This window comes from Lynx canadensis, chromosome C2 (genome assembly GCF_007474595.2).
Source record: "Lynx canadensis isolate LIC74 chromosome C2, mLynCan4.pri.v2, whole genome shotgun sequence".
NCBI classification, from domain to species: Eukaryota; Metazoa; Chordata; class Mammalia; order Carnivora; family Felidae; genus Lynx; species Lynx canadensis.
This window is the reverse complement of record NC_044311.2, coordinates 31,829,740-31,851,432: the sequence shown is the minus strand read 5'-3', so window position 1 is coordinate 31,851,432 and position 21,693 is coordinate 31,829,740. Positions and strand designations below refer to the sequence as shown.

At 36.1% G+C, this 21,693-nt stretch overlaps 1 protein-coding gene across 3 annotated transcripts in view; it reads right to left on the bottom strand.

Annotated features, from left to right (window-relative positions):
- PPP2R3A (protein phosphatase 2 regulatory subunit B''alpha) overlaps window positions 1–21,693 on the bottom strand; it is a 217,902-nt gene that overhangs the window by 44,890 nt on the left and 151,319 nt on the right. For all 3 annotated transcript variants that reach the window (XM_030330466.1, XM_030330468.1, XM_030330470.1), the window contains 3 exons: window positions 20,191–20,347; window positions 17,439–17,487; window positions 16,877–16,966 (listed from right to left, as the gene is read on the bottom strand). In XM_030330466.1, the coding sequence (XP_030186326.1) occupies window positions 16,877–16,966; window positions 17,439–17,487; window positions 20,191–20,347 (296 nt within the window). The remainder of the gene's footprint in view (window positions 1–16,876; window positions 16,967–17,438; window positions 17,488–20,190; window positions 20,348–21,693) is intronic.

Below are 21,693 nucleotides of genomic sequence, written 5' to 3'. Positions count from 1 at the left end.
CCTAGGCTTTGGAGATGGGGTGACACAAGTAATGTGAGGTTTTTCCTTTCTGCCCTCTTCATCTTTTGTTATTTCTGTGTTCCATCCAGGTGCTGCAATCTCTTACCTGCAATCCTTAGCTCTTCTGAAGGTATTTTTGTGCATGGATAGTTGTTCAAACTGATACTTCTGTGAGAAGACAAGCAACGGAAACTTCTATTCGGCCATCTTGCTGTCATCAATCTTTTGCAGCTAAATTTCAAAATTACATGCATGGCTTGCATATTTCAGTTTCCAGTTGTGTTTGAACTTTTTGGGCTGGTTCTCTAATTTTTGTATTTTGTCTCTATTTTCTATTGTTTCATCTTTGTTGTTGTTCTGAGAGGTTTATTTAGCTTTATCTACTGAACATTCTGTTTTTTTTTTTAAATTTCTGCTATCATAGTTCTGATTTTCCACGGTTTTTGGTTCCTTGAATATTCCTTTTATAAAAAGTATCATTCTGTTCATGTTCTGTGAATATAATTTCTTCTATTACAGTGTCTTGTTATTGCTGCTGTAGGTTTCTTTTCCCTGAAGTTGTCTGTTTCATCCATGTCGCTTTTCACCCCTTCTGTTTGGTCTCTACCTTTTATTTTTGTTAATGTTTATGTTTTAGACAGAGAAGAGGGTGGGTGGGGGAGGGGCAGAAAGAGAGGGAGACACAGAATCCAAAGCAGGCGGCAGGCTCTGAGCTGTCAGCACAGAGCCTGATGTGGGGCTCGAATTTATGGACTGCGATATCATGACCTGAGCCAAAATCAGATGCTTATCCAACTGAGTCACCCAGGAGCCCCTAGTCTCTCTACCTTTTATGTAAGAGGTTTCACTCAGATATTCAGAGACCTTTGTACTCTGCTCATATTTAAGAATAGACACTGGGGCAACTGACTGAGTTGAGTGTCCAACTCTGGATTTCGGCTCAGGTCATGATCCTAAGGTCATGGGATCAAACCCCATGCCAGGCTTTGCACTGAGCATAGAGCCTGCTTAAGATTCTCTCTCTCTCTGCTCCTCTCCCCTGCTCGTGCTCTCTAGCTCTAAAAATTTTTTAAATAAAAAAAATAAAAATAAAAAAATAAAAAAATAAATAAATTTTAAAAAAGGGTGGATGCTAAAAAGGTGATTGGAAGTTCTGATCTATGGGTTTCTTGACTCTGAGCTTTACTATAAAGTAATCTGGTTAGGTTCTTTCCTTGGAAATGATCCAATGTCAAATCTTCAGGTCTTTATTCTTAGTTTCTGGATTCTCCAGAAAAGCATCTTTTAGTCACCTGCATGGAGGTTCAGAACAGGTTGCTTGGATTCTGTACATTGAGTGAGGAATGAAGACTGGGCATCCCAGCATTCAGTATGTATATACTCACTTATTCTGTTTTCAATATGTTACTCATACCTTCAATTGTGTCCCCCAGTTTAGAGGCCCTCTATTTTATATTTTCCAGGGAATAAAGTACCAGTCTTCTGCCTGGGCAGAGATGATCTGGAGATCAACTGTTCAAACAAACCTTCCTAAATTCTCCTGATTTTTGGCTTTACCTTTATTCCACCCATCCACTTCCAAGGTCCCCCAAGTCCTGAATGTTTGGAGGTTTTTGCTAGGTATATACAGTTGCTTCCTGGTCTTTAGCTCTGTTAACTTAGGATTTAGGTAGTCTGCTAACTTTATTTGCTTTCAGTTTCCAAATACTTGTTTTCTCTTTTTTCCTTTGTTATTATGAATTTATTCTTTTTTTCTTAAAATTAAAAAAAAAATCTCTACACCCAATGTGGGGCTTAAACTCATGATCCTGACATCAAGAGTTGTATGTTCTATCAACTAGCCAGCCAGGCACCCCATGAATTTATTACTTACAAAAATTCTCTTCACTGTCATTTTAATGGAATTTCAAGAGGAACCAAAAGCACTACATATAACTAAACTGCTATCTTCACTTGGTAAGTTATTCATGCTATATTATGGCCACTATCATTTAGCATTATCACTTGGAATAGCAAGTTTAGTCATGTCATCAATTAATTACAAAATATGAAGCCAACAGCATTAATTGGTGACAGGGAAAAATATTTCTAAAAGACCACTGATTCCTGGTACAAAGTAAAACTTTTCAAGATAAGGTTTTAGGAAACTCTTGGTTAAATTCTCATTTGTAGTCCTCGATATATTTAATGGTTTTAAAAAATATCTTTTGAGGAGAGTAAGGTGAAATTAATTAAGTTGTGACTATTACTTTCAAGTAAGTCACACTAAAATCTATGTGTACCTTTATTGAGAGAGATGAATTTTCTACTATTGCAATAAGTAATACTTGCAAATTTCTTTTGGGAAACCTATTTTTAAAAATTGTATCAGCTGACTGTTTAATGATACCATTAAAGAACAGAGGGGACATTCATTGGATACAATGAACATGAGGCAATAGTTTGGCTGTGGTGAGATCCAGTCATATCACATCTACTCTAAGAGTTTTAGAAGTTTCAAAAGAATACTACCCCACTTTAAAATATTTCCAGATTGTCAGAAAAACCTTGAGGAGATAGATCTCATGAGCAGAGGGTTACAATAAATGTGGCAATATGTGGTTGCTATACCATGTGTCATTATTTTTTTAGAAATAATGTTTTGTGTTGTATGAAAAGGGGTTTGACCAGTCTCTAAGGTCTCTTAGTCTTCAAATTACTTATTACTTATCTTAAGATAATAAAACTAGGACAGAAGGAAGACTCTTAGTTTTGACAAGTACCTAATAGGACTGCAGTGAAAGGCAACTTATTTTACTGAGAAATATAAACTACTATAGTCAGTTGCACTTTAAGAACAAAGATAAAAGAGTCTACATGATAAAGCTTAAACTGACACTTCAGCAAATCTTTGTAACACGTAAGAGATAAAGAAAGCTGGGAGGCAAAGAGACATATATTATTGCCTTGATATTTACCAAAGTGACAGGACAGCTGCCTTTAAATGTTTGAGAGTATCATGGATAGATGAATAAGATATAATTCAGTGAATATTAGCATAAAAAGAGGGGTGCCTGGGTGGTTCAGTTGGTTGGGTGTCTGACTTTGGCTCAGGTCATGATCTCATGGTCCATGTGTTTGAGCACCTCATCAGGCTCTGTGCTGACAGCTCAGAGCTTGGAGTCTGCATTGGATTCTGTCACCCCTCTCTCTTTGCCCCTCCCCGGTTCATGCTCTCACTCTCTCAAAAATAAATGTTAAAAAATATATATTAGCATAAAAAGGATCAGTGTACAAAAGAGAGATGTTTTTAGGCTTAGAGATAGAAAAATGAACAACATACCTTAGTTATTTGTCCCTGAAAGTTTAGCAGCAGAGGCTGCTGGCTGGCTAAACCAGCCATATAGGACATGTTCTGAGGGGATTTTCTTATCGGAAATACCAGGTACTCTTTAAAGCTTTTTCTCTTCCAATGCAGATTTTTTTTTTCTCTCTACTAAAGGTAGTATTTTCTCAGAGTCTAGAAGTAATGACTAGCCATTGTAGGAAAATGGGCAAACAGAAAAGCACACAGAAGGAATAACTACCCAGAGAGAACTAGTGTTAAATTTTTACTATATTTGCCACTGATTTTTGGTTTTAAAGCATAATTATATGACAAATTATATAACTGTAGATATAAACAAGATTACTTTCTGCCCCTGTCCTCAGGCTGAATGAAATAAAATTCTGGACCAAACATTTCTTACCCCTGATAATTCCTGTAAGCCACTGAAGAGGAAAGTTATAGGAAGCTCCATTATTGCTTAGGGATTAGCTAAATATACATTCCTTTGAATATTCAGTATAAATATTTTAGTGCCTATAACTTCAAAGGCACTGGCCTAGTCCTCTCAGACATAAAGGTGAAGGAGATAGTTGCTGATGAGGACACCTAGTTAAAAAACCAAGGTATAAGCAGAATGTGATAAAAAAACAAAAATGAAAAACAGTATAGAAGGATGGTTAAAGTTTACATCAAAAGAAGGGTTGTAAGAGCCTGTTCACAAAAAACAATCTATCCAAAGATAATTTCCTTATCTAACCCTGACAGAACCAGACATAGGAAAGACTCAAGATCTGAATTTTATAAGTAGTATTTTACACAGCACTCATCACAGTTTATAGCATTACTTTTTTCAAGAAACTAAATTTTCCACCCATATCTTTCATAAGGAACAAACTTGATTTCTGCAAAGTGTTGCTTATTATGTTTTGTTACATAAGAGTTTGGTTTTGATACAGACATTTCCCTTGTTACTTTTAATAGTGAGACTTAATTGTCTTCTGCTTACATTCTGCTTTAGTAAGGCAACATGAGCATTAACAATACACATACTGGGTGCCTAGTAAGTGCCAATAGAAGCCAAGGAAACATATCAACAAGTCAAAATTAGAGGAGTTCTTCACGATTGGCCAAATTTTTAGTCTCTTAAGCATTTCAGGACACCAAGAGAACTCTCTATTAGGGATTCCACAGCCTAGTTGTTAAGATAAACATTGCAAACATGCTGTCTCATAACAGACCATACATCATAGTGATAAAGAGCCCAGGATCTGGAGTCATAAAGACCTGGATTTGAATCCAAGCTAGGTCACATATTATCTGTGCAAGGTTTCAGAGCTTGTTTCCTCAATGGTAACATGGGATCACTAAATTTATAGTGATATTGATGAGGGAGCGTGGGGCGGGCTGAGGACAAAGCACAAGCTAGCCTCCCTCACCCACACCAGGTTGGATGTGTGTGATATTCCTCAGGCACTCTCAGCTGCCCAAGGACAAAGCAAAGGAAAGAAAACCAAAGGCCAGCTGATAGAGATCACAGTCCTGCATGACATGAGTCTCTATCAAATATCTTAGTAAATTACAAGAAAAAGGCAATCTTATCAATAGCCTAGTCTCCAGAAACCTATAGACTCAGTTTCCCCGGAGCTCCAACATCACCCCATAGTGATATGGGGAACAAAGGCAAGAAGGAAATATAGATAAAATTAAATTTCCTTATAGCTTGCAGCCTATGGACAAATACTTGAGGCAAATACAGAGTGTAACCCCTCCAGGGTTCTCCAGGAACCCCTTGCTGTCCTAATGTTAATGCTTTGCTAGAGGGAAAAACAACCTTAGCTTGACAAAAGCCATGCTCAGGTATCTTAGGAGTCCTCTTTAGCATATCCAAGTCCCTCTGGAGGCCACCCATTTGACTTTACCTCCCCAACTTCATAGTCTATAACTAGCCACTCTTCACAATCCCAGCTCAGCTCTTTCTGCCCATGGGTCCTGTCATCATGCTTTCATGAAATCACCTTTTTGCACCAAAGACATCTTCAATTCTTTCTTGGCTGTTAGCTCTAGACCACCCCACCATCACCCCAAAACCTCATCAATATGAGGATTAAATAATCCATTGCATATAAAACACCTGTCATCTAGCAACAAATAAAGCCTCAACAATATGTTAGCTTATTAAACAGGAGAAAGGCAAGAGGCATGGCAGAAAAGGGGCACACAAAAAAGTTTCTGATCCTAAAAACTTCCTTTGGTGAAATTCCTTTAAGTAGAGATCCAGTTATGGATCAAGATATGACAAGATGACCTTAAGAGTACTGCTTCTAGGGGAGCCTGGGTGGCACAGTCGGTTGAGCGTCCGACTTCAGCCAGGTCACAATCTCGCGGTCCGTGAGTTCGAGCCCCGTGTCAGGCTCTGGGCTGATGGCTCGGAGCCTGGAGCCTGTTTCCGATTCTGTGTCTCCCTCTCTCTCTGCCCCTCCCCCGTTCATGCTCTGTCTCTCTCTGTCCCAAAAATAAATAAAAAAAACATTGAAAAAAAAATTAAAAAAAAAAAGAGTACTGCTTCTAGCAATGATAAACTAAGTATTGTGGATTAACCCTCCCATTGATGAAATTTGGAGGAAAAATACTGTCTGAAGGCAGTGGACTAAATTAACAGGGCAGTGAATAATTATGGCATCCAGGTCTAGAAGGAAATCCTGAGAGGAGTAGCCTAGTATTTGGGACCATCTTTCCTTTGGGGTATCTGCTGATTCTGGAAGGGGAGCCTGAGAGGTTGAGAAGCTGAGGGTTTTTTTTGTTTTGTTTTTTTGTTTTTTTAATTTATATTCTAGTTAGTTAACATACAGTGCAATACTGGTTTCAGGAGCAGTATTCAGTGATTCATCACTTGCACACAATAGCCAGTGCTCAAGGCAACAAGTGCTCTCCTTAATACTCATCACCCATCTAGCCCATCTCCTACCCACCTCCCTCCATCAATTCTTCAGTTTGTTTTCTATCATTAAGAAGTCTCTTGTGGTTTCCTTCCCTCCCTACTCCTTCCCCCCACCACTTTCCCATATGTTCATCTGTTTTGTTTCTTAAATTCCACATGAGTGAAATCATATGGTATTTGTCTTTCCCTGACTTATTTTGCTTAGCATTATACATTCTAGCTCCATCCACATAGTTGCAAATGGCAAGATTTCATTCTTTTTGATGGCTGAGTAATCTTCCATTGTGTGTGTGTGTGTGTGTGTGTGTGTGTGTGTGTGTGTGTACAGATACACACACACACATACACACCACATCTTTATCCATTCATCCATCGATGGACATTTGGGATCTTCTCATATTTTGGCTATTGTTGATAATGCTGCTGTAAACACTGGGTTGCATGTGACCCTTTCACATTTCTATACACCAATAATGAAGCAGCAGAAAAAGAAATCAAGGAATTGATCCCATTTGCGGTTGTACCCAAACCAGTAAGATACCTAGGGATAAACCTAACCAAAGAAGTAAAAGATCGGTACTCTGAAAACTATAGAGCACTTATGAAAGAAATTAAAGAGAAAACAAAGAAATGGAAAAGCATTCCATACTCATAGCTTGGAAGAACAAACACTTAAAATGTCTATACTACCCAAAGCAATCTACACATTTAATGCAATCCCTATCAAAATACCACCAGCATTTTTTGCAGAGCTAGAGAAGCTGAGCTTTGATTTGCTATTATTTTGTTAATGAATTTTGAGTCTGTCTTCATGAGGGATGTTGGGCTGTAGTTTTATTATTTTTTTGCATGTGTTTGGTTTTGGTATAAAAATAACAGTGGCATCTTAAGATGAGTTGGGAATTATTCCCTCTTTTTCTATTTTCTGGAAGAAGTGGTATAGAATTTGGTATTTCATTTTCAAATGTTTAGAAGACTGTAATAGTGAAATTATCTAAGCCAACATTTATTTTTCAGAACGTTGTTAATTATGAATTCAATTATGACTTATGAATTTTCTGTATGACTCCAAATCCTGGGCTCTTTATCATGTATGGTCTGTTATATGAGATAGCATGTTTGCATGTTTATCTCCTTAACAGCTAGGATGTGGAATCCCTAACGATTATTCAGGTTATGTTTTTTTTCCTGCATAAGTTTTACTAATTTGTGACTTTAAAGGAATTGGTCCACTTAAGTCATTACTTTTATGTAATTTCTCGAGACATATTTTTAGAGCCACAGGTTATTTAGAAGTGTGTTGTTTAGGGGCGCCTGGGTGGCTCAGTTGGTTGGGCACCTGACTTTAGCTCATGTCATGATCTTGTGGTCCTTTAGTTTGAGCCCCGTGTCGGGCTCTGTGCTGATAGCTCAGAGCCAGGAGCCTGATTTGGATTCTGTGTCTCCCTCTTTCTCTGCCCCTCCCCTGCTCACATTCTCTCTCTCTCTCTCTCTCTCAAAGATATATAAACATTAAAAAAAAAAAGTGTGTTGGTTAATTTCCAAGTGGGTAGAGATTTTCCAGTCATCGTTTTCTTATTTTTATTGTTATTTTCTTATCTATATATCAATTCCATTATGGTTAGGTAACATATTTTGTACTATTCCAACTCTTTTTAACGGCTTTATTTATACTAAATGTATAATTTAGTGGTTGTTAGTTTATCCACAGAGTTGCATAACCATCACTACAATTGATGTTCATCACCTCCAAAGAGAAACTCCATACCCATTAGCACTCATTCCTCATTTTCCCCTAGGTCCCTCATTTTTTTTTTTTTTAGAATTTAAAACAGTTTTATTAAAATAAGCACATTATATAATAGCATGGCCTAGGCAACCATTAACCTACTTTCTATATCTGTAGATTTGCCTATTTTGGACAACTCATGTAAATGTATTTATATAATATGTTGTATTTTGTGACTGTTGTCTTTTAATTTGCATAACGTTTTCAAGATTCAACCATGTTTTAGTATGCATCAGTACATTTTTTCAACTGCCGGATAATATTTCATTATATGGATATATCACAATTGTTTATCCATTCATTAGCTGATGGATACTTGGGCTGTTCCTATCTTTTGGCTATTATTATTATTTTTTAATGTTCATTTATTTATTTTTGAATGAGAGAGTGAGTGGGGTAGGGGCAGACAGAGAGGAAGAGAGAAAATCTCAAGAAGGCTCTGCACCCTTAGCAGAGAGCCCAAAGCAGGGCTCGAACTCACTAACCACAAGATCATGACCTGAGCTGAAACCAAGAGGTGGCTGCTTGCTTAACTGACTGAGCCAACCCAGGTCCCCTCTTTTGGCTATTAATAGTGCTGCTCTGAACATGGGTGTATAAATTTCTGTGTGAATATTTTCATTTCTCTTGGGTATCTTCCTAGGAGTAGAACTGCTGGGTCATATGTTAACTCTATGTTTAACTCTTTGAGGAACTGTCACAATGTCTTCCACAGTGGCTGCAGCATTTTACATTACCAATAGCATTTGAAGGTTCTGATTTTTCTACATCCTTGTCAACACTTACTGATTATAGCTATCCTAGTGGATATGATGTGGTATCTTATTATGGTTTTTATTTGTATTTCCCTGATTAATGATATCAAGAATCTTGTTACAGGCTTATTGGCCATATATATACCTTCACTGGAGAAATATTTAGATCTTTTGCTCATTTTTAAATTAATGTCTTTTTATTATTGAGTTGTACTTTTTATGTATTCTAGATACAAGTCATTTGTCAGATATATCATCTACAAATATTTTCTCCCATGCTGTGGTTGTCTTCTTGCTTTCTTGATGTTGTCTTTCGAAGCATGAAAGATTTTAATTTTTTTGAAGTCCAATTCATCCATTTCTTCTTTTGTTTGTGCTTTTGAAGTCGTATCTAAGAAACCATGGCCACAAAAATTTACTCTTATATTTTCTTCTAAAAGTTTTATAGCTTTAGTTCTCACATTCAATTTGTGATCTACTTGAGCTAATTTTCGTGTATGATGTGAGGTAGGGTTCACATTCATTCTTTCCTATGTGGGTATCCAGCTCCCAACACCATTTCTTAGGAGACCATTTCTTCCCCATTAGAATTATCTTGGCATCCCTGTTAAAAATCAAGTGGTCATAAATGTGAGGATTTATTCCCAGACTCTTAATTCTCTTTATCTACATGTCAATCTGTATCCCAGTATCACACTGTATTCTTTAGTTCAGCTTTGTATATTTTGCAATCAGTAAGTATGAATCCTAAGATTTTGTTCTTTCTCAAGATTGTTTTGGTTATTCTGATCCCTTTGTAGTTCCATAGGAATTCAAGAATCAGCTTTTTCATTTCTACAACAAATAACAAAAAGTAGCTGGGATTATGTTAGGAATTGCTTTGAATCTACCAATCTATTTGCAGAGTACTGCCATTCTAACAATTTTAAGCTTTTTGATCCATGAACATGGGATGCCTTCATTTCATTTAGATCTTCCTTAATTTCTTTCAACAACGTTTTATAGTTTTCACAGTATAAGTTTTATACTTCTTTTATTAAGTTTATTTCTAGGTATTTTATTCTCTTTGCTATTATAAGTGGAATTATTTCCTTAATTTTTTTATTGCTTGTGAATAGAAATAGATTTTTTATAAATTGATACTATATCCTGCAACCTTATTTAACCTTTACTGAGCTCTAACAGTTTTTTTTTTTTTTTCACGTTTATTTATTTTTGAGAGAAGACAGTGCAAGCAGGAAAGGGGCAGAGAGAGGAAGACACAGAATCTGAAGCAAGTTCTAGGCTCTGCATTGTCAGCACAGAACCCAATGCGGGGCTTGAACTCATGAGCTGTGATATCATAACCTGAGCCAAAGTCAGACACTTAACCCAGGTGCCCCTCTAGTAGTTTTTTAGTCGATTTCTTGGGATTTCCTGTATAAACTATACTCAAATAGATAGTTTTCCTTGTTCCTTTCCAATTTGGATGCTTTTTACTTCATTAGCTTGTCTGATAGTCCTGGCTAGAACCTTCAGTACAATGTTGAAAGAATAGACATCCTTATCTTTTCTCTGATCACAGGAAATAGATTTCAGTCTTTCACCTTTCACTAGTTGTTAGCTTTGCGTTTTTCTTAATCAGGTCAAAGAAATTCCTTTCATTTTCCAGTGAAGCCATCTCAGCCTGGGATTATTTTTCCTAGCCAGAGTTATTTCATCTAGAACCAGTATAGCAGTTTATGTCCCTCCAATAATTTGCCCATTTTGTCTAAGTTATCTAATTTATTAGTATAAAGTTGTTATATATGTGTGTATGACAATCCTTTTTACTCCTGTAAGGTCAGCATTCATGTTACATCTTTTATTCTGACCTTAATAATCTGAATGTTCTCTTTTCTTCTTGATCAGTGTAGCTAAGGCTTGCTTCATTCATTCATTCATTCATTCATTCATTCATTCATTCATAAAGTAGGTTTCACGCCCATCCTGGAGTCCAATGTTGGGCTTGAATCCACAAACCTCAGATCAAGACCTGATCTGAGATCAAGAGTCAGACACCTAACCGACTGAGCCACTCAGGTGTCCTGTAGCTAAGGCCTTATTAATTCTTTAAAAAAATCTTGATTTTTGGTTCCATTGATTTTCTTTATTATTTTTCTATTCTCTACTTATCCACTTCAATCTTTCTTCTTTCCTTGTGTTTGCTATGCTTAATTTCCTCCTTTTTTCCCAGTGTCTTTGAAGTAGAAAGTTAGGTTATTGATTTGTGACATTTCTTGTATTTTAGTATACGTGTTTAAAGCTACACATTTTTCTTAGTAATGCATTTGCTACATCCCATAAGTTTTGGCATACTGTGTTTCCATTTTCATTCATCTTAAACAAAGCTTTTTACTTTTTCCTTCATTTTCCTTCCTTTCAAATTATTTCCTTTTGGGGCACCTGGGTAGCTCAGTTGGTTTAGCGTCCAACTTCAGTTCAGGAGATGATCTCATAGTTTGGGAGTTCGAGCGCTGTGTCAGGCTCTGTTCTGACAGTGAAGAGCCTGGAGCCCACTTTGAGTTCTGTGTCTCCCTTTCTCTCTGCCCCTCCCCCACTCACAATCTGTCTCTCTCTCTCTCTAAAAAATAAACATTAAAAATTATGGGGCGCCTGGGTGGCTTAGTCGGTTAAGCGGCCGACTTCAGCTCAGGTCACGATCTCGCGGTCTGTGGGTTCGAGCCCCGCGTCGGGCTCTGGGCTGATGGCTCAGAGCCTGGATGCCTGCTTCCAATTCTGTGTCTCCCTCTCTTTCTGCCCCTCCCCCGTTCATGCTCTGTCTCTCTGTGTCTCAAAAATAAATAAACGTTGAAAAAAAAATTAAAAAAAAATCTACCAAGAGATTCAAATTATTTCTTTTGATGTATTAGTTTTTTTTCCCACTATTTATTTAAGCAGTGTGTTGTTTCTACATGTTTGTAAACTCCCAAGTTCCTATAAGTTATTGTTAATTTTATCTCATTATGGTCAGAGACTATGCTTTGTATGATTTTACTTCTTTTTATATTTATTTGAGGCTGTTTTATGGCCTGTCATATGTTCTATCCTGGGGAATATTCCATGTGTACTTGACAAGAATATATATTCTATTGTTCTTAGGTGGAGTATTCTATAGATATCTGTTAGGTCTATTTGGTCTATAGTTTTGTTTCTACTATTGTTCATGACTTCCATTTCCTTGTTTATCTTCCTCCTGGTCGTTCATCCACCACTGAAAGTGGGGTATTGAGGTCTTCAGCTATTATTGTTGAATTGTTTATTTCAATTCTGTCAGTTTTGTTTCATGTATTTTAGGGTTTGATGTTGTAAGGTGCATATGTTTCTAATTGTAGAGTCTTTCTGTTGGACTGACCCTTTTATCATATAAAACGTCCTTCTTTGTTTCGGGTAACTCTTTTTGTATTAAAGTCTACATTCTCTGATATTTCTAAAACCACTTTAAGTTTCCTATGGTTGTTGCTTGCATGACATATCTTTATATTTCCTTTTCCTTTTTCTCCCTTTTGGATCTTTAAATCTGTGTCTCATATAGACAGCATATAATGGTTTTTTTTTTTTTTTACATTTATTTTTGAGAGAGAGAGAGAGAGAGGGAGAGAGCGTGCACGCACAAGTGGGGGAGGGGCAGAGAGAGAGGGAGCCAAAGAATCCCAAGCAGGCTCCAGGCTCTGAGCTGTCAGCACAGAGCCTGATGCGGGGCTCAAACTCACAAACTGCGAGATCATGACCTGAGCCAAAGTTGGAGCCGAAGTCAGAGGTTTAACCAACTGAGCCACCCAGGTGCCCCAATTATATATTGGTTTTTAAATCCAGTCTGGAAAACCTCTGTCTTTTGATGGAATATTTAATCCATTCACATTTATAAATTGTTATTATTGATATAGTTGGAATAATGTCTGCCATTTTACTTTTTGTTTTCTATCTGTGTGGCATTTTTCCTATTTCTCCTTTACTGCTTTCTTTTACATTAAGTGATTAGGTGATTACATTAAGTGATTCTAAGTGTAATATTCTAATTCATTTAATGATTTTGTTCACTATACATTTTTGAATTAATTTTCTAGTGGTTTCTCTAAGGGCTTGCCATATACATTTTTATCTTATAATCTACTTCAGATTTCTTCTTTTTTTTTTTTTAACGTTTATTTATTTTTGAGACAGAGCCAGACAGAGCATGAACGGGGGAGGGTCAGAGAGAGGGAGACACAGAATCCGAAACAGGCTCCAGGCTCTGAGCTGTCAGCACAGAGCCCAACGCGGGGCTCGAACTCATGGACCACGAAATCATGACCTGAGCCGAAGTCAGCCGCTTAACTGACTGAGCCACCCAGGCGCCCCCAGATTTACTCTTAATTCCAGTGAGATACTGAAATGTTACTCCTATATAACTCTCTTCCTTCTTCCTTCTTCTTTTTATGCTACTATTGTTATTCATATTACATCTATATATATTACTATATTTATATTAATATATGATATATATTAATTATATATTATAATATATAATATATACTAATTAGTATATATACTACCGAAACTATACTGGTCTAATTATTACTTTTAATTATACTTTTCTATTGTTATATATATAATATATAATACATATATTATTAATTAATATACACACACACACATTACTATATATATATTACCAAAACTACACTGGTCTAATTATTACTTTATGTAACTTATGTTTTTTAAAGAAGCTGAGAGAAGACTGAAGAACTATATATTCGTCGTTTGTTATATTAATCTTCATTACCATTTCTAGCTCTCTTCATTTGTCCTTATGGGATAATAAGTTTCCAGAAATGGGAAAATATAGATGAGAATTATTTGAGAAAAGCTTTTTCATAACTGAGGAAATATGAAAGATAAAAGGTTGTTGAGAGAGTTAACAGAACACTGAGAAGGCAAGAATTAGAAAAAAGAATAGCCTTCAAATCTTTGGAAATTTAGGTGATCTAACTGAAACAACCTAAGCTTTCAAAATAGTAAATTAATGATAAATTATAAACATGCATACTACATACGAAAAAAATGCTCAACATCACTCATCATCAGGGGAATGATGAAATACAAATCAAAACCACAATGAGATACCACCTCACACCTGTCAGAATGGCTAACATTAACAACTCAGGCAACAAGAGATGTTGGCGAGGATGCAGAGAAAGAGGATCTCTTTTGCACTCCTGGTGGGAATGCAAACTGGTGCAGCCACTGTGGAAAACAGTATGGAGGTCCCTCAAAAAATTAAAAATAGAACTACCCTATGACCCAGCAATTGCACTACTAGGTATTTATCCAAGGGATACAGGTGTGCTGTTTGAAATACCCCAATGTTTATAGCAGCACTATCAACAATAGCCAAAGTATGGAAAGAGCCCAAATGTCCATCAATGAATGAATGGATAAAGAAGATGTGGTGTGTGTGTGTGTATATACATATATATATATATACGTATACACACACACACACACACACACACACACACAGGAGTATTACTCAGCAATCAAAAAGAATGAAATCTTGCCATTGGCAACTACATGGATGGAACTCGAGGATATTATGCTAAGCGAAATTAGTCCACCAGAGAAAGACAAATATCATATGAGGACTTTAAGACACAGAACAGATGAACACAATGGAAGGGAAGCAAAAATAATATAAAAACAGGGAGGGGGACAAAACATAAGAGACTCTTAAATATGAAGAACAAACAGAGGGTTACTGGAGGGGTTGTGGGAGGGGGGATGGGCTAAATGGGTAAGGGGCATTAAGGAATCTACTCCTGAAATCATTGTTGCACTATATGCTAACTATCTTGGATGTAAATTAAAAAAATTAAATTAAAAAAAAGAGGAAAAAAACCATGCATACTTACTGGCATGGAAATATATTGTTAGGTGAAAAAGTGTATCACAAATCTATATAATATGATACCATTTAGCATAATATATCTTTTGGTGCAGGGAGGAATAGGAGGAGAAAGAGTCAGGAGAGAAGGAAAGGGAGAAAGAGGAGTGAATGGATATGTACCAATATTAAATATGGGTCATGGAATTATGAGTGAATTTCATATTAAGGTTTTTGAATGTATGTAGTTTAGATATTTTTATTTTATATATTTTTTAATAGCTTCATTATTAAATATAAAAAACTTTAATATTTTTTGTATTTGTTATAAAATAAAAACAGAAATGAGCAAAAGACATGAAAAGGCAAGTTGGCTAAAATGAAATAAAAAAGGCTGAATGGTATGAAAAAATTCAGCCTCATTAGTAATCAAAGAAATGCAATATACATAATACTGAATTTTTAACTTATCAAGTTGGAAAATATTTTTAAGAGGAAAATACCTAGTGTTAGTAATATGCTGTATCTTGTTGATAAAGGTATAAAGTGACAAAACTTTTCTAAAGACCAACTTAATAATTTTTATAAATTCCCCCCAAAATATCTATACCCTTTTAACCTAACACTTCCATTTAGGAATACTTACTTATTTACTTATTTTTAAAAAACTTTTAAATTTTATTTTAGAGAGAGAAAGCAGGAGTGTGGGAGAGGGGTGGGGGGGAGGGAGGGAAGGAGGGGGAGAGAGAGAGAGAGAGAGAGGGGGAGGGGGAGAGAGAGAACGAGGGGGGGAGAGGGAGAGAGAGAGAGAGAGGGAGAGAGAGAGAGAGAGAGAATGAATCTCAAGCAGGTTCCATAATCAGTATGGAGCCCAATGAGGGTCTCATTCCCACAACACTGGGATCATGACCTGTGGTGAAATCAAAAGTCGGATGCTCAAGTGAATGAGCCACCCAGGTACCCCTTGGAAAATTTATTTTAATGAAAAAAGTAGTGAGTGTTACAACTGTTTAGCTGCAACTATTGTTTTGGAAAGCAATCCATCAAAATTTTGGAGTGTATGGTAATTAAGACTTAATCCAATGGAGCTAATCTTAATGTCTAACATGTATGTAACAATATATCAAATAGACCATACAATATATACCAACTTTTTTAATAGTGTCTTATTCTGAGTGTTAGAATTAAAATTTATTTTCTTCTGCTTACCCATGTTTTCTAAATTGTCTCTAATGGACAATAAATTATTGTTTGAAATGGAAAACAAAGTTATTTAAAAATAATCTAATAGGCTGCCCAATAAATAGCTTAGATTTCTACTTCACTGAATTCTTTTTTAAAAAAATTTTGATGTTTATTTATTTCTGAAAGAAAGAGACAGCACAAGTGGGGGAGGGACAGAGAGGGAAACATAGAATCCAAAGCAGGCTCCAGACTCTGAGCTGTCAATATAGAGAGCCCGAAGTGGGGCTTGAACTCATGAACCAAGAGATCATGACCTGAGCAGAAGTCAGATGCTTAACCCACTGAGCCACCCAGGTGCCCCACTACCTTCACTGAGCTCTAAACCATATATCCAATATTTAGATAAATACTTCAACCAACATGTACACAGTTGAGTCAGTTATACTAGCAAGGAGCACCAAAAACTGTAGCCTCTCCCTCCCTTGGTACTAAGCACAAACTATGTATTGGGTATTGTGTTATTATATAAACTGGGAATAAAAAGAAGAGAGGGGCCTAGATTTTTGGCTTAAACATGAGACTAGTGGCAAGAAACACATGTGTAAACTCAAAACTACAAATCAAGGTATATTTGAGAGTGCCAAGGAAAGGGAAAGATGATTCTAATTTATCTATACCAGTCATCCACAATTTGCTCTTCTTTCTCTCTCTGATTTATTACTGAACCATCAAGATCATAAAACAACAAAATTCACAATATATATTCCTACATTCTGTATAAAGTAAGTCCTACTTATTCTTCAGAGCCAGCTCACATGTTACTTCACCTTTGTTTCTGGGGGTAAAAATACTTCTCTTGATATTTTATGACTATGGATTCAGTCTAAGAGGGCAGAGAATAAGTCTAATCCATCTTGGTACCCCTACGTCAAGATGGCATCCAATGGATATGCATCATCAATTTTTTAAGCTTTGTTTAAGTGTTAAATGTTACTGGCAAAGGAATCTTAAGAAGTCGTACCTGGTTGGGTTCCTTTTGTCTTCCTCAGAGATCAAAAACCAAACAAAATCTGCATAGCTCATTCTTCCCTCTTTCTGTACTGTTTTTCCCCTGAAGAAAACATATCATTATCAAGTTTCCTGAGCAATTACTCGGATGAATTTAGTAGGATGACAGACTAAGAAATAAAGCAACACCTACTTTGGAAATTAAGTTAAAAAAATTAGAAGGCTATAACTAAAATTTAAATAAAAAGTAAAAAAAAAAAAATTAGAAGGCTGGAAATCTTACAAAGGTTACAAAACCTATCCTGTTTTCAAAGGCCTAGAAGGGTGAAACCAGAAGACATTTGCTGGTATAAAAAAAGAAGTCTGGTTTCTAATTTGAATGCAAATAATCACCAGGATCAAATACCTTTACCTGTACTTAGGTAAAGGATTAATGTCTGTATATAAAGAATTACTGCTGTCTTGTATGAAGCCATGACATACATGTCATACATGACATGTATGAAGCTGTGCTAAAATGAGATTGTTAAAGTATTACCTGTAATTCATTTTTAAACTCAGATGCTTTTTCTTACCTTGTTACTGCCCCAGAAAATATCCTTTCAATAATTCTGTTTGATGAAGCTAAATGTAAATAAGAAAGTACAAAGCTAGTTAGGAACATGTTCCATAAAGGCAATACTTTGGGCAAATTTATTTTCAGTAGCTATGAGCTAAAACATAATAATCTTCTATAACAAGAATATGAATATTTAAATTTTTACTTATGTATAATTTATATTTTTGAAAGTAAGAATTTGAAGTGGCATAATCAATCATTAAAAAAAAAGAATAGGCAAATGATTATGCCTGACAGCTGTGATGTATTAATATAGTTGAGCATCCTAACAACTAAGACAAAAACGTATAGGATTTATATTGATCTTGTATCTAAGACAATTTTCCTCTAAAACAAGACAAATTTTATCCTTGTATTAAATTCAAGGGGAACTGATCAGCAACTCCTAAGATAAGGGACTCTGAGTACAACAATGGAGAATGCTTTCAAGTAGAATTTTATAGAAGATACCTAAACATACCACAAACATACTTTTCATATATTCTTATTCCATAAAAGTCCAGGACATAACATACAATTTTATCTTAAGATAGCATGTTGCTTTTGATGGTAGATCCTAGAGAATCTATAGCAGTGTACTCATTGTTGGTTCAAAATAACCAAAGCCTTTAGTTTTACCAAAAGGCTATGTCAATAGATCTCAGACCTAGGGATTTGGTGAGGACAGAATCTGTTGTTTTAAGAAGTGCCCCAGGCAATAGCATGTACACTAAAATTTCCAAATAAGTGATGAAGTTATTAGACAGTAGCTATCAGCATCTAATTCTTCTGCACACAGTTAGGTATAGCCAACCTAAAGGTAAAATTAATTTGGCTGAAGAATGTTGGGAATATGGGTGTCAGTAGAGCCATGCCTGGCCACAAAGCTTATATAAGGACCCTCTAGACTTTGGTGAACATTGGTTTATAATAATTTGTACTATACAAACAGAGGGCTGTATAGGAAAGGCATGGACATTTAATCCCAAAGCTAAAGTCTTTTTTACATTTGGAAGGTTTACCCTAAAATTGAAGATCATGTTGTCCCATTTAGGACAGGCTGATGGATTGCCAATTATGTAGTTTTGATGGGCTCTTCATCATGCAGGCTTAGATGCCTACTTATTTGGACATCATCACTTTAATATACCCTCTTATTGGATTGTTATGTGTATATATACATTTTGGAACCTAATGAGAATTATGATTGTATCAGCTGGAGAGAGTGCTTTAGAGCCCATAAGGTTTGTATGACCTCATGTTACACAGATGATCTGGCCACCGGTGATTAGAAGGTGCACGGCTAATAAAGCTGACCCGATATGCCTGTGAATATCTCCATCTTTATGCTATTCTGGTGACAGCAAGATTATGACTACTTGAAAAAGGGAGGTATAGTACTAAACTGCTTGTTCATCAATAAGTACATCTGAGTATTTTCTCTTGATACCTGGTTGGCACCTGAGAATAGAGAGGAAGGACTCTTTTTTTTATATATGGAAAGTTCTATGATACTTAAGATCATATAGAATGAAACTCTTCTTAAGATGCAAACAGTTAATCACAGAGATACCAAATAACAGAAATGAAATTCAATGTATTTAAGATTTGTACTCTGCTACACCTAAAGGGCTAAAGGCTGATTTAAAATAAATAGCAGTGCCTGAGAAGACATTTAAGAATAGAACAATCTTATGAGAATCTTATGAGACAATCTTATGAGAAAAGAATGAGTCAATGTATCTTGGTGCTTGAGGAAGAATATTTGCAGGTAATAGGTTATAAGTTTACTAACTGGTAAAAATGAAGCAAAAGGAGTAGTATCATGTGATGTTTAATATTTTTGTTTTCTGATAAAAGAAAACACACAAAATTCATCTGCGGAGAAAATATCTATTCTGGATCTAAATCCCAAAAGGTAAGTTGTTATTAGTCCTTGAAAACACTGGCATATTATTTCATCCTTGTCTGTTTATAAATACTGTAAAATGGGAAACTTACAGGGTATACATACACTCTCTTTCAAATAAACTACATAGGAATGGATCTAATTCAACTCATCACTAGAAAATAAACATCACAGAGTGCCTGGGTGGTGCAGCTGGTTAAGCATCCAACTCTAGGCTCAGGTCATAATCTCAATCTCCTGAGTTTGGGCCCCACATGGGGCTCTGCACTGACAGTGCAGAACCTGCTTGGAATTCTCTCTCTCCCCTCTGTCTCTCCCCTGCACGTGTTCTCTCTTTTTCTCCTCTCTCTCCCAAAAACTAAAATAAACATACTAATTAATTAAATTAATCAAAGACAATCAAAACAAAGACTCTAATTGCTTATTTACCTTAAGTCCCTTCTCCTACACTTGCCTTCTAAATGAAAAATCAATACCTTCACTCATTCCCACTTAAAAATTCTTGGCTCTTTAAAGAGGACTTGATGGGGCACCTAGGTGGCTCAGTTGGTTGAGTGTCTGACTTCGGCTCAGAGTGTGAGTTCGAACCCCACATCGGGATCTCTGCTGTCAGTGTGGAGCCGGCTTTGGATCCTCTATCCCCTCCCTCTTTGTACCTCCCCCACTCGCTCTCAAAAATAAATTAAAAAAAATTTTTTTTTAAAAGAGGACTTGATTAGATAAAGAATTTAAGAAATGGGAATTTCTCATTCATGTAACAATTCAGACAACTCTTGCCTTCTTCAAAATAGTTAAGTCTTAACAACTATAAAACACTCACCCTGGTCATTATATCGAGATAAATCAGCCTGGCTGATGTAGAGGTCATGATCACTATCTAGCTCCCAGAATTTACAATAAATAACATAGAAATGTTCATAGGAGAAGTAATCTGTGATTTGGTTTATATCTTCCTCTTCTTCCAAAAGGGCTAGAGTCTGAAATAAAGTATGAAGAGAAGGATTAATTTATTTTAAAATTATGAAAACCAGCTTTGGCCATTATATAGAGTCTAATGAAGTTTTATTTTAAATTTAATTAAAATTTTTGGTTTTGGTACTAAACCAGGAACTGTAACAGGCAACCTCATCCTACCTTTAATAAACTGACCAATCTATAAACATTTACAAACTCTATATTATGCTTTCCAAAGGGATAGATGCTGTGGAGGATTTAAAAGCAGGGAAAGGGAAGGACTGTTACCAAGGAGACTATATCCTGTCAGAGGTCCCCAAACTAGCAAACCAGAACACACAAGAGGCTGAAATAGATGGTCATGAACTGACATTGCTTTTAACTTTCCAAAATTATGAAGACTGGGCATCTCCTCTATTATGTAGAGTGGAAGTCTACATACAGGGTTTGGCTTTGTAATGAGATCAAGTTTATTATAAAGGAGACTTATGTATGGTACTGTGCTGATGTGCTGTGGCCTGGCGTGGAAAATATGGGGGATGGAGCTGTGGGGCCCTAAGCTGGAAGTAAACCGGGGTCTCCCCTGATTCACTGTGTACCCTGATGGAAAACACCAGAAACAATAATGCTAAACCCAGGCTTCTTAACAATTCTTACAATTATCATGCAAGTGGGCAGATAAATAGAGATGTTTTCAGAAATGAAAAATTCAGGGGCGCCTGGGTGGCGCAGTCGGTTAAGCATCCGACTTCAGCCAGGTCACGATCTCGCGGTCCGTGAGTTCGAGCCCCGCGTCGGGCTCTGGGATGATGGCTCAGAGCCTGGAGCCTGTTTCCGATTCTGTGTCTCCCTCTCTCTCTCTGCCCCTCCCCCGTTCATGCTCTGTTTCTCTCTGTCCCAAAAATAAATAAACGTTAAAAAAAAAAAAAAGAAATGAAAAATTCAGAAAGATATAAGAAACCATAAGGAAACTCAGGAAATAGAAAAAACAAAATGAGATGGCAGAAGTCAGATCAGATATATCAACAATCACAATAAATATAAATGAATAGAGTCTCCATATTAAAGCATTTTCAGATTGAGTATAAAAACCAACCCCCCCCCAAAAAAACAGATCTAGATATATGCTATCCATAAGAGATAAATAAAATTTAAAAGGAAAGTTAAAAAAAAAAAGACAAATATTTACTAGCTAAATCTTAACAGCAACAACAACAAAAAAACATGTCAATATGATTAGAAAATACAGTGGAATTAAAGGTGAAAAACATTATAAGGAACAAAGATAAATATTTCATAGTGCAAATAGATTACTTCAATAAAAAATTATGTTCCAAAATGTAAATACTGGGAAACCAATATGCCCTGA